The sequence below is a fragment of the Ipomoea triloba genome, chromosome 8 (genome assembly GCF_003576645.1).
Source record: "Ipomoea triloba cultivar NCNSP0323 chromosome 8, ASM357664v1".
In the NCBI taxonomy this organism is placed as follows: domain Eukaryota; kingdom Viridiplantae; phylum Streptophyta; class Magnoliopsida; order Solanales; family Convolvulaceae; genus Ipomoea; species Ipomoea triloba.
In genome coordinates, this window is record NC_044923.1 from 18,113,205 (window position 1) to 18,125,427 (window position 12,223).

General features: G+C 37.8%; 2 protein-coding genes across 2 annotated transcripts; one reads left to right on the plus strand and one right to left on the minus strand.

Moving 5' to 3' along the window:
• The first annotated feature begins 988 nt into the window (after window positions 1-988).
• On the plus strand, window positions 989-3,736 carry LOC116027157 (dnaJ homolog subfamily B member 1-like). Its single transcript, XM_031268597.1, has 2 exons — window positions 989-1,707; window positions 2,975-3,736. The coding sequence occupies exons 1-2, from the start codon at window positions 1,205-1,207 to the stop codon at window positions 3,420-3,422; spliced, it is 951 nt and encodes a 316-aa protein (XP_031124457.1). The 5' UTR covers window positions 989-1,204; the 3' UTR covers window positions 3,423-3,736.
• Window positions 3,737-3,846: 110 nt separating this feature from the next.
• Window positions 3,847-8,083, minus strand: LOC116027156. Its single transcript, XM_031268596.1, has 4 exons — window positions 7,308-8,083; window positions 6,929-7,122; window positions 4,800-4,874; window positions 3,847-4,476 (listed from the first exon to the last, which is right to left on the minus strand). The coding sequence occupies exons 1-4, from the start codon at window positions 7,999-8,001 to the stop codon at window positions 4,102-4,104; spliced, it is 1,338 nt and encodes a 445-aa protein (XP_031124456.1). The 5' UTR covers window positions 8,002-8,083; the 3' UTR covers window positions 3,847-4,101.
• Window positions 8,084-12,223: the final 4,140 nt, after the last annotated feature.

Sequence of the window (12,223 nt, forward strand, 5' to 3'; positions counted from 1 at the left end):
AAGCTGGCTAAGGAGGTGAAGCTGCCGCGAGTGAGACGCCGAGGCGAGGGACTGCTCCAGCGCATCCCACAACTCCTTGGACGTTCGGCAGCCAACGGCGATGGCGAGGACGTCTTCAGACAAAGAAGAAACCAGCAGAGAGAGTAACGCCTGATCACGACGAACCCATGTAGCGTATGCCGGATTCGGAAGACGAGGAGCACCATCCGAAGCAGCGGGAAGAAACTCAGCCGGACAGAGGCACGAACCATTGACGAGCTCGATCAAATCATGACCGCGGACGAACGGAACAACTTGTGTGCACCAAAATAAAAAATTTCGGTGATCAAGCTTAATGCTGATATAGTGATGAGCGGAAGAAAAAGACGCCACGGAAGAAGATTGTACAGAACCCGTAGCAACATCAGAAACGGTCCGTTCGGATGAGTTCACAGAACCGTCATTCTCAGCCATGGGATCGAGAAGAAAAACTCTAAGCGACTGATACCAGATGAGAACTATATGTTTGTATATTAATAATCTCAAATATAACTGTACAGATTACAAGTATATATATAGGACGAGAGTCACAACCAGACTAGAACTAAGGCTCATATATGACTCAAAGTGTGTAGAGTCCTAATAAGAAGAAGAAGAAAAAAAAAGAGTCAAGTGTACCCAACTCACTCCGAGTTGTCAACCGTAGTTAAAAAAGAAAAAAAGAAAAAAAAAGTTTTCAAAAAAAAAAAAAAAGAAAAAAAAATGGTTACAGCGACGCCAAAACAGATTCTAACACACACACACGCACTGCACTTCTGCACGTTCTCATCCCCCAACCGTCTCTGCGCTGTCTGCACTCCAATCTCCCTCACCCACCCACTCATTTTCCTCCACGTCATCATTGGAAAATGGACCGTCACAATCATTGCCTCACGGCGCCGTCATCTTAACACCTCCTAAAATATTAGCATTATTATTAATAAAATTAAAAATAATCTCCCATCTCCCACTCACGCTCTCCGCGTATCTTAGCTCAAACTCTGCCTTTCCTCTACCCTGCGCTTTCGTTTCCTCAATCCTTTTAATTCCGGCCGTCTCGCCGGAGATTCCCCGCCGTTTAGGAACCCGCTGGATTCTCTCGAGTTCTACATTTTCGTTTGAGAGTTGTGTGTATACGCGCACGAATTCCCGTACTCGCGAGGTTCTGGATTGTGACGGCGAGGAGATGGGGGTGGATTACTACAATATACTCAGAGTTTCGAAGAATGCGAACGAAGAAGATTTGAAGAAGGCGTACCGGCGGCTGGCGATGAAGTGGCATCCGGATAAGAACAGCCAGAACAAGAAGGAAGCGGAGGCGAAGTTCAAACAGATATCGGAGGCGTACGATGTGCTCAGCAACTCTCACAAGCGGCAGATCTACGATTTGTACGGCGAGGAGGTTTTGAAATCCGGCCAATTCGATCCGGCGTCTCCGACCGGTGTCGGCGGCGGCGGCGGTGGAAGGGGATTTAAGTACGATCCGCGTGATGCGGAAGATATATTCGCCGAGTTTTTCGGCCGACCGGAGGGAATTTATAAAGGGAGCCCTGCTCATGACGGTGTTAACAGAGGAACGCCGCGGAAGGCGGCGCCTGTGGAGAACAAGCTGCCGTGTAGCTTGGAGGAGCTTTATAAAGGCTCCAAAAGGAAGATGAAGATTTCAAGGATCGTTCTCGATGATGCTGGGTACGTAAAACGAGTACACACACCCCACCGGATATGATTTTTTTTTTTTTTTTTTGTGCATTTCTATGTGCATATATACTAGTTTATGTTTGGTGTATATATAATTAATAATTATATTGATTATTGAGACTTGTGTTTTTGAATGTAAGCATGTAACTATCAATTTAATCATTTAAAAAAATTAAAATTTTGATGAATAAATTAGGCGAAATAATAGCAAATGGTTCAAGGTGAAAGTGAAAGCATAGTTAGCCTTTTGTTGTTGGCTATTTTTTGAAGTCTGCTAAATTCTGGAAAATTGTATAACATTTGTAATAGAATTCCATAGCCAATTCTGATGACTTTAGTTCCAAGTAAAATCTGTGGAAGTGTGGAGGTCAGGTCATTCTGATGATTCTCTATAAGCATGGAGTGTAGGCATGAAATTTGCATTCGTTTTGGTAACCCAGCAGAGTAGGGTAGATTTAAGGTGTTACGTAATTAGGATTCTTTGCTTTACCCCGCTAAATACAATGTCTCTTAATGCAACCAGAACGAGTTTCCATCCATGTGCTTCATGATTTCTTTCAAATTAACTGGAAAAAAGTATTCTTTTTCTTGCACTTTTAATTTTCTTTTTCTCACTATCTGCTTGAGGTGGTTGGAGAAATTTGACTGCAGTTAACACTTTTTGAATCATCTGATGTTGTCTTTTTGACTGGTTTACTTGCAAATGCAACTAGAGTACTTATTGTGGGAAATGCTGAGTTAGAATATTGGTGTTACAAAGTTTCATGACTTTAGGACTGTTTAGTCTTAGTCGGAACCAGTTAGCTGATTTCCTGTTTTGGTAGGATGGTAATGTAAACTTCTCCAGTTTCGTATAGTTCCATTTGTAAGACATAGCCACATCTCTACAAGTCGGTAAATCTAATATGAGGTTTTAGAGAAACTGCATTTCGTTTATACTACTTAGCCTTATTATTGGTTCAAGTGATACTCTTATCAATTGAAGTGTTTTGTGTAATTGAAAAGGATGTCAAATTACTAAATTTTTCTTAGATTAGTTGATGCTTAGAGCTATTGTAGCTTTCTTATCAATTACTATAGACTTCATAGCTTGCAAGATTCATTGAAAGATTATTGAACTCCTCTGCAGATAGGTCGATAGATAGCTGTAGCGAAGCCTGACATATTAGTTCTTTGAATTTCTTATTGTTATATTACAACATTTTATGCTTCACTATATTTATATTGTTATTATATAACTGCTGTATTGCAATTGCAGTAAGCCAGTGACTGTTGAAGAGGTACTGACAATACACATCAAGCCTGGTTGGAAGAAAGGCACGAAGATCACTTTCCCTGAGAAAGGGGACTACGAAGCGGGTGCTGCCCCTGGAGATCTTATTTTCGTTGTTGATGAGAAACCCCACGGGGTGTTCAAGAGGGATGGGAACGACCTCGTTATCCATCACAAGATTTCCTTACTGGACGCTCTGACAGGGAAGACAATCAAATTGACGAGCTTGGATGGAAGAGATTTGACGGTAGAGATTTCAGAGATTGTGAAGCCAGGACAGGAGAAAGTAATCCCGGATGAAGGGATGCCGATATCCAAGGAGCCTGGTAAGAAAGGGAATTTGAGGATCAAGTTCGACATAAAATTCCCATCGAGATTGAGTGCAGATCAGAAGTGTGATCTGAGGAGGGTTCTGGGCAGGCATGCTCAATAGCGAAAGTTAAGGTATATTTGTTAACTGTGGCTAACAAAGTTAGGGAAAGTGAAATACAAGGAATGTAAATATATCTGATATATTTTCAGTGGTAAGGAGAGTGAAATGTGCATAAGATAGTAGGGAAGAAGAAGATAGTTTGAACAATTATTTAGCTGCTACCAGACACCAGTTAATTATTCGTGTTGGTTGTGGAATATGTTTGTATTGTAATAATGTTGTTCTTAATCTTGGATATGGATGCCTATATAGTCAGTCAATTTCAGAGTGAGAATTTTCGATTAATAAGAAAATTCTATCTATAAATGCATAGATATTTGGTTGTTTCCTCAATTCCTTGCTTGCTAATGAAGTTAGTTGATGGGCATTTTCAAAAAGTTAATTACTGTGCTCAACAAGAAAAATGAAAATAAAAAAAAAAACATTTCTGAAAAAAACAAAGGATCTTAAATTAGAAGTGCAAGTCTACGAAACTACAACTAAATATTTTCCTTCCTCACCATCACATATATGAAAGAAAGACTGATGATCAGTTCAGTTTACTAACAGTAAACAGGAAAAGAGTTTTCTGGGGGTGCAGAGCAGCAAATGCGAGAGCATAAACCTTTGGTATGCAGGCCTTGCTATGGAGGACAGACACTACTCTCAACATATGTTTTATAACCATGGCACCCACCGGTTAATAATATTCCTCGTCATAGTTGCCGACTTGAGCTCCGGGAGGATGGTTGCTGTAATGACCGCCCCTACCGCCCCTTCCCCGGAAGTGAGAGTTCCTCGGGATGTAATTACTGGGTTGGTCAGAGTAATGGCTGCGCCCATTCTGGTAGGCCCCTCCCGCTCCCCTGCTCCTTCCTCCACCTCCACGACCATTGGAATATCCCCTCCGGCCACCCCCACCGCGGCCACCCCTATAATTCTGGTATGATCTTCGAGGAATGTTTTGTTGCTCTTTCACATCCTTGAGGTGATCCCCTTGCACTCCCTCCAACTCAGCTTGAACTGCTTCGGTTTCAGTTGGCAATGCAGACAGATCTTCCTCCCCTACCTCTCCCTGTAAAGCAATGAGGTTTTAACATGTGTCTACTTCTAGTATGTGACTACTAAACATACATATTTTTGTTGGATGACGAGGGAAACCCCACAATCTTTTTGAGTGTGAGTAAACCCCTGCACCCCGCCTTGTGACCTTAGCCGGCAAAGGACCAAAAGGAAGTAAATCAGCCTAGGTTACCCATAGCTGACTGGCTCAAACCAAAGGAGCAAGGATTCAAACTTGTGACCTAGTGGTTACAAGCGTGGATCTCTTGCCATCTTGGCTAGAGTTACCCTCGACTATAGATACATATTTTATATCTGCAGGGAGTGGATATATACCTGGTGAAGCTGATCCACATGACTTGATTGATAATTGTGAGTCTCATTACCATGAGAACTTATGGATTCTTCTTCCTAAAATTGGATGTTTGATGTCAGAAGATGAGATGAGAGAGATAACTTGAATATTACAATAAAAATTTAAGCCAAAAACAGACTAGTAACTACTACATAAAAATATTTATTCACTTCAGACATCTAAGAACAAACACTCATTATATACCATCCAGATTCACCATTTCAACATAAGCAAATATTTCAGTTCACCAACAAAATATGCATTTTGCTCCCTTTATGAAAGGCAGGCAGGCTGGAGAGGGGAAGGATTAGAATTTAATTTGCAAATTGCATCTCACATCAAAACTATGACATTCAGATGGCATAAATTTTCTGGAACTCATGCACTTCCTTTTGCAAAATGCTCCATAGAAACATTTAAATAGATTTTAACAAGCCATAGAGAGGTGGCCTTACACACCCTCTATTTTACACTTTGCTTGTTTTGATGTATAGGAAGTAGAAAATGGAACTAATCCAACAATAAGGAAAAACAATTTAATGTACCATTACAAAACTAGATAGCCATCTTACAACCTTCTGACCAAATGCTGGAGAATGGGGAACCACAAACTTTTATTTCCATGTATAATTTTACAAAATCAACAAAACTCTAAAACTACAAAAGCTTCTTCAATCTTTTATCTTAAAAAAATATCAATTATAAAACCCTTTCTTATATATAAGCAAAGAATTTAATCAATCCCAAAAGCATATTATATATCAGCTTTAAGTACCTACACAATAATCACTTGACTTCACTAGGACACTAGTTGAACAATATGTACAGCTAAGCATGATGGGTGCAAAAGACAACATAGAAGATACAAAAGGGGAACAAAAGGTTCAAAGATCCTAATCTCAATTCTCAACATGAACTTGAAGAAAACATAACCTTTGCAACACCCACATTTCCCAATGGTTATATTTCACATCACAATGTCACATGACTGTGGAAGTCTCTCATGCAGGAAAGGTCATCACATCTTCGTGATACTTAAGCTTTACTCTCTCCTGCCCCAACATCTCAAATTATGTAATTGTCTTTCTAGTAAACACCCACAGAATTTCCACATTCGTATAAAGTAAGAAGTCTCCTAATGTGCTTAAAGTTTGTTAGCAAAATGATAATATTAGTCTAGGGGATTGATTTACTTCACATCTACATTTGTCCAGCATGCAATCAGCATACCTACTTAAACTCAAGTATGAAAAGTGGCTATCATCTGCTTGAAACACAACTAGAACAAGTACATCCCTAACTACAACAAATCATGCCTACAACCCCAACTAGAAAAATGGGCACCATCTGCTTTGGGCCTCTATTTTTATCTTCTGCTTTACTTTTATTATGATTTTTTTTGCTAGAAGTGTGCTTTATTCTTATTATGGAATATAATATATTTTATGGGGAGTGTTTGAACTATGTATAGATGGGGCTCTTCTTTGAGTTATGCATGAAAAGAAGTCAAGAGGCCAAGGCAATATTTTTTTTGGCTTCTGACTTAATAAGAAGCCAAAAACTCCATGTTGACTTCGCCAGAACTTCAAACAAAGTGCATTTGCATCTTTAACAGGATGCCAGAATCTCCTCAAGCAGAATGGAGATTACAAACAGGCCCAGAGCAGCATCTCCATAGACAATTAAATGCATACACCAAAGAAAAGATAGCATATGAGGCCACTATATAGAAATACAGACATATTACAGCAAGAAAGCATTTCAACAACTAGAAAATGAATAATGACTAAGGTGCACAGGGAACAAAATGCGCTAAAAGAGTGAAAGCTTTCAGGTGGTTAAACTTCCAAGGAATGCATAACCAAAAAACATTCAAATTCAGAAATGGCATCTAGGAAGGGTTTAATTCATTAAATTTAGCAAGCATGAGATATGAGTGAATGTAGTTCCATCAATATACAACAGAATATATTGTCAAGTAAAAAAAAACATTGCAAAAGCCAAACAGAGACAGAAATATTGTAGCTTCAACATCAGAACTGAACATTTAACTATGAAACATTATAGCTAGTTTGAAAATGCACAAGAGAAAGGAATAAGTATTACACACCTTTTGTTGGTACTGCACTCCAATGTCTTCAACATGCACTTGTACTTGTACAGGCACATCTACAGGAGGAACAGACTCATGCACTGGAGCCTGATACGCTCCATAATTCATGGTAGCTGCCTGCAGTCCAACTGGGGCAGCTGTCAAATATTGTGAAGCCATAATCTTGTTGAGCTTCAGTCTCAACTCAGCATCTACCAAAACAAGGAAATACAGCAAGACAAGCCATGTAAGAATTGGCAAAAGAAAATCTCAAATTGATCAAACATTATTGAGGCATTATCCAAATAGATTCCAAATATCATACTCACAAATGACAAGCAGAATAATATATTTCTAGATTAATTTAAATTTCACAACACAAAGAGATTGTACTCACAAGTAACATTGGAATCAGGTTCAATTGGCTGTGTGGAGTTCTCAAGCCAGAGTTTGGCATGTTCAATACATTTCTGAAGGGCGTTCTTATGTGGCAAGGATGAGTTGGCGGGTCGGGAAATTAGCAACCCGCTGAGCAGCGAAAGCAAATCCAAGTCCCCCTCGCCAAGCAGATCAATGGAGTCATCGTCTTTCATGTAGTCGTAGGACAAGCAACTGCCTCTCTCGTGCTCCCTGGAAAGCATCACTTCAGTGAAGTGGTTCTGCAAGGTCTTCACATCGAACATGCTCCCAAAGTAGAGCAGATTCAGTAGATCCTCAATCACCACTCCCGCATCGCTTTCGCCCTTATTCTCTACCTCTCCTTCGGGCTCTTTCCCCGATTCCTCGCTGGGGGCGGCGGCGACGGGGGCGTCCGGCGCGGAGACTTGGTGGCGTTGAACGGAGAGGCTGATTTCCTCTTCCACAGCGGCGGAGAGCGGCTGACGGAGCTTCTCGAGCTCGTCGATTCCAGCGAGGACGGCGGGCTTAGTGCGGAGGGTTTCCTCCTGCTCTTTGTTTAGGGTTTTGCCTTTCGCGAGAGAATCCTCCATCTGAGAGATGCGGTTGAGCTTCTTCTTCAGAGCACGGATGCGCTTGTTGATGACGCTGAGGACTGGTCCGTCGCTGACGTCGGAGACCTCAGTGGCCGCCATGGATAACGGAGGGTTTTGGGAGCGGCGGTGGGGTTTAAAGAGAGAGGATTACAGACGAAAAACTATAGCGAATGGAAAAGCTCTAAACTACTCCTACTCTCCCTTATTTATAAGAAACTTTAATTAGCATAAATATAATACATCTTCTCTATTTTTTTAATTAATTAATTACCAAACATAACAAACTTTATGTAGTCTATACTAACAAATTTCACCTTTAATACTCCAATATTGTAACATTATTACATTTAGTCATAATTTTAAAATTGTATAATGGTTATTATAGCATTGTTAAACTTAGCGCACCTAGCGAGCACGTATAGCGCACGCGCCTCGCTGGCACTGGTTGCTCTTCACGCGATGAAATTGCGAGAATCAGAGAATTTGGTGGGTCTCAAAAGTCTACCAAAAAACAAGTGCTTGCATTTCGAGAGAGAGCCCTCCATTTGAAAGATGCGGTTGAGCTTCTTCTTAAGGGTACGGATGCGCTTGTTGATGATGCTGAGGACTGGTACGTCGTTAACGTCGGAGACCTCAGTGGCCGCCATGGATAACAGAAGGTTTTGGGAGCGGCAGTAGGGTTTAAAGAGAGAGGATTACAAGCGAATGAAAAAGCCGAAAAGCTCTTTAACTTCTCCCTACTCTTACTTATTTATATCAACTTTATGCATTTCTTTATTTTTTTAATTAATTAATTACCAAACATAACAAACTTTATGTACTCTATATATACTTATGAATTTAAATTTATTTTTGAACAAATTTCACTTTTAGTACTGGACTATTATAGTATTATTATATTTTAGAGGTAAAACTAGCGAATGGAAAAGCGTTGAATGGTTTCCTACTCTCTTTTATTTGTAAGAGCATCCTCAATAGTTGTAGTTTTTAGAGTTTTTGCAGGTGTGATTAGGAAAGAGAAGGTGAGAGGAAAAATAAAAGGGGAAGGAAAAAAAAAACAAAGCTGAAAAAATCTTTAAAAATGTCATTAACGCACCCTGCGAGCACGTGTAGTGCACACACCCCGCTGGGCACTAGTTGCGCTTCACGTGATGAAATTGTGAGAATCAGAAAATTTGGTGGGTCACACAAGTCTACCAAAAAACAAGTGTTTGCATTTCGAGAGAGAGAGAGTCCTCCATTTGAGAGATGCGGTTGAGCTTCTTCTTTAGAGCACGGATGCACTTGTTGATGATGCTGAGGACTGGTCTGTGTTGACGTTTGAGACCTCAGTGGCCGCCATGGATAACAGAGGGTTTTGGGAGCGGCGGTGGAATTTAAAGAGAGGGGATTACAAAGGAAAAACTAGCGAATGGAAAAACTATAAACTTCTCCCTACTCTCCCTTATTTATAAGAACTTTAGCATAAATACAATGTATCTTCTTTATTTTTTTTTAATTAATTAATTATCAAACATAACAAATTTTATGTATTCTATACTTAAATGGATTTAAATTTATTTTATAACAAATTTTATGTATTTTTAGATATAGTTATGCATTCGTTGTCAATCATTTTTCCTCGCCTAATATGCTTGTGGGTCTATGCGTTCAACAAAACATACAATTTCTACTTTTAATTTTATTGACTAGCTATCACATGCACATTGCCCGACTAAACTAATGCTTAATGTAAAAATTGAAATAAGTAAAAAATTATTCATAATAACTAAAACTATCATTTTCTATTATTATTATTATTATTATTATTATTATTATTGTTATTAGAATATTAAAAAAATTGTAATAAGCCAAATCAAGAATAATAATAATAATAATAATAATAATAATAATAATAAAGAGACCATTACAGAGCAAAAACTGGCGAATGGAAAAGCTCTAAACTTCTTCCTACTCTCCCTTTTTTATAAGAACGTTAGCATAAATACAATGCATCTCCTTTATTTTTTTAATTAATTAATTACCAAACATAATAAACTTTAATATATAGTATAGATTATTATTATTAAAATGCTTAAACAGATATTGTAATATGTCAAGTCAAGAATAATAATAGACAGACGGGATTGCAGAGGTAAAACTAGCGAATGGAAAAGCGTTGAACTGCTTCCTACTCTCCCTTATCTATAAGAACTTTAGCACGAACAATCTATAAGAACTTTAGCACGAACAATGCATCTTCTTTATTAGTTTTTTTTTAAATAATTAATTACCAAATATAACAAACTTTATGTAGTTTATATTTATGAATTTAAATTTATTTTAAAGCAAATTTTAGGTTTAATACTCAACTATTGTAGCATTGTTACATTTAATTATAATTTTAAAGTTTTGTCACCTTATACATCGATTTGTTTGTTACAATTAGTTTTTTTTTTAATCTTCTTCATTCCATTATTTAATGAAAATAATTGACATTTAGTTTCAACATTCCATTAAAAGATATTATAGGAGAGGTGAGAAATTACATGTTGGGCCAAGATGTTTGAATGATTAAATTACTAGTTAACTATCTTGAAAGCAAACCGGAAGATATTAGAGTATTGCATGTTCAAACTATCACTAATGACAACAAGTAATTGAATTAAAAACGCAATAAATAAAAGAGAGATTTGAACCGAACATCCTTGCATAGAGTACGTCCCTTGTGCGTCTATAGTTTAAGTTATGTAAATCTAAATGATAAATTTGGGGAAATGGTTTAAGTGTCAATGTCTCTCTCGTGATTAATTGGACTATCAACTAATCCTAAGTTCGATTCTCATGACAAGTTGGCTAGATGAGGCAATGCAACAACTATTTGGTGTGCCTATTTCCTTCAAACTCCATTTTCTCAAAGGCAATATGAGAGGTGTGACTATGGTGTAGCTTTATTCTCATAGGTGAAACACCAATTCCAAATATCTTTTGCATAATTTGGCCATACTATGAAAGAGTCAATTCAATTTCACCAAATTCATAATAACCAAGTTCAACATGAAGACAACACAAAACTTAATTTATGCAATTTAATTCATATAGGGATCTATAAAAAGAAAGTTTAATCTAAATCCCTATATATGCTTATCTACTCATTATTGGAATACAAACTACAATGCAATTGAAGTAATAAACATTGACTTCAAAACTTATAAGAAATGTGAATGCAAGAATAGGAAATAGAGAAGTTAATTAACTTAATGATTTATCTAGAAATTGATGTTGAATGACAATCCCTCTAAATCTTAAAGGTTCTAAGGAGGGTTTGTGGAGAGAAAATCTAGAGGAGAATTAATAATTTGAAAGATTAATACAAAATAATCACTCAAGGGTATTTATAGTCTAAAGTTCGTGCGCCTACTGCACGAGAAGTCACAGTGTGAGTCCGGCCACTATGAGTCTCAATGATCAGAACCTGATCATTGAGACTCACGTTGGCACTCATGGTGTGAGGCCAACGTGAGGCTCAAGGATCAGTTTAATTCTGATCAGCACACTCACGCTAGGACTCACAGCGTGAGTGTCAACGTGAGTCTCCTTATTCGAAACCTGGTCTCAGACTCACACATAGACAACGTGAGTTCTTCTAGCTAGCTTTCACACCACCATTTTGCTCATGCGTTCTCCGGTATGCCCTCGGGTGCTTGCCTTGTGCCAGAATGTCTCATTTTCTCCCAAAATTAACATCCTTTCATTTTATGCTTGCTTGCACCATTACTTGATCTTTTCTTCCTTCAATAAAAAATGCATCAAATCAAGCATTGTTCCACCTCCTTAACATTTGATACCAAAATAACCATATATGAGCACAATTATAAGCTATTTCATGGCATATCACTAACCCATCCATTTGACATCTCTACCTCCGCTCAACAATATAGTCAATTCAGTCTCTTAATTATACATGTCAAACGTATTTGTTTTTTGACTTGTCAAGTGTTTTGAAGTGATGAAAATGTTAATTTTAACCGTTAGAATATTCAAAAATTTAACTTTTCAATATGTAAAATAATTAACATTCTGTAGACAAAAAAAATCATTTTTAATAGGAGAATAAAAAATTAATGTTAGTGGAAAAACACCAAATAATTTCTAGATATAAAAAACATCATATCAAATCAAATAATGTTACATCATGCATGAAATAAATATTTGTGAAGATAAGTTTGGGACACAATGTATCACGTACCAATCATTTTATATACAGCACACACGTAAACCAATACAAATGCAACCAGCTAGAGCTAGTGAGAGCATTAATTAGCACTTTCAAGGTTTTGTA

What these genes read in the sequence shown, in the direction of transcription:
- LOC116027157 (XM_031268597.1), top strand. Translation starts at nt 1,205, where the DNA reads ATGGGGGTGGATTACTACAATATACTCAGAGTTTCGAAGAATGCGAAC. An exon ending in ATCGTTCTCGATGATGCTGG is followed by an intron (nt 1,708 to 2,974) that starts GTACGTAAAACG and finishes TTGCAATTGCAG; the next exon opens with TAAGCCAGTGACTGTTGAAG.
- LOC116027156 (XM_031268596.1), bottom strand. Translation starts at nt 8,001, where the DNA reads ATGGCGGCCACTGAGGTCTCCGACGTCAGCGACGGACCAGTCCTCAGC. An exon ending in ACCTGATTCCAATGTTACTT is followed by an intron (nt 7,123 to 7,307) that starts GTGAGTACAATC and finishes TTGTTTTGGTAG; the next exon opens with ATGCTGAGTTGAGACTGAAG. An exon ending in GAGTGCAGTACCAACAAAAG is followed by an intron (nt 4,875 to 6,928) that starts GTGTGTAATACT and finishes ATCCAATTTTAG; the next exon opens with GAAGAAGAATCCATAAGTTC.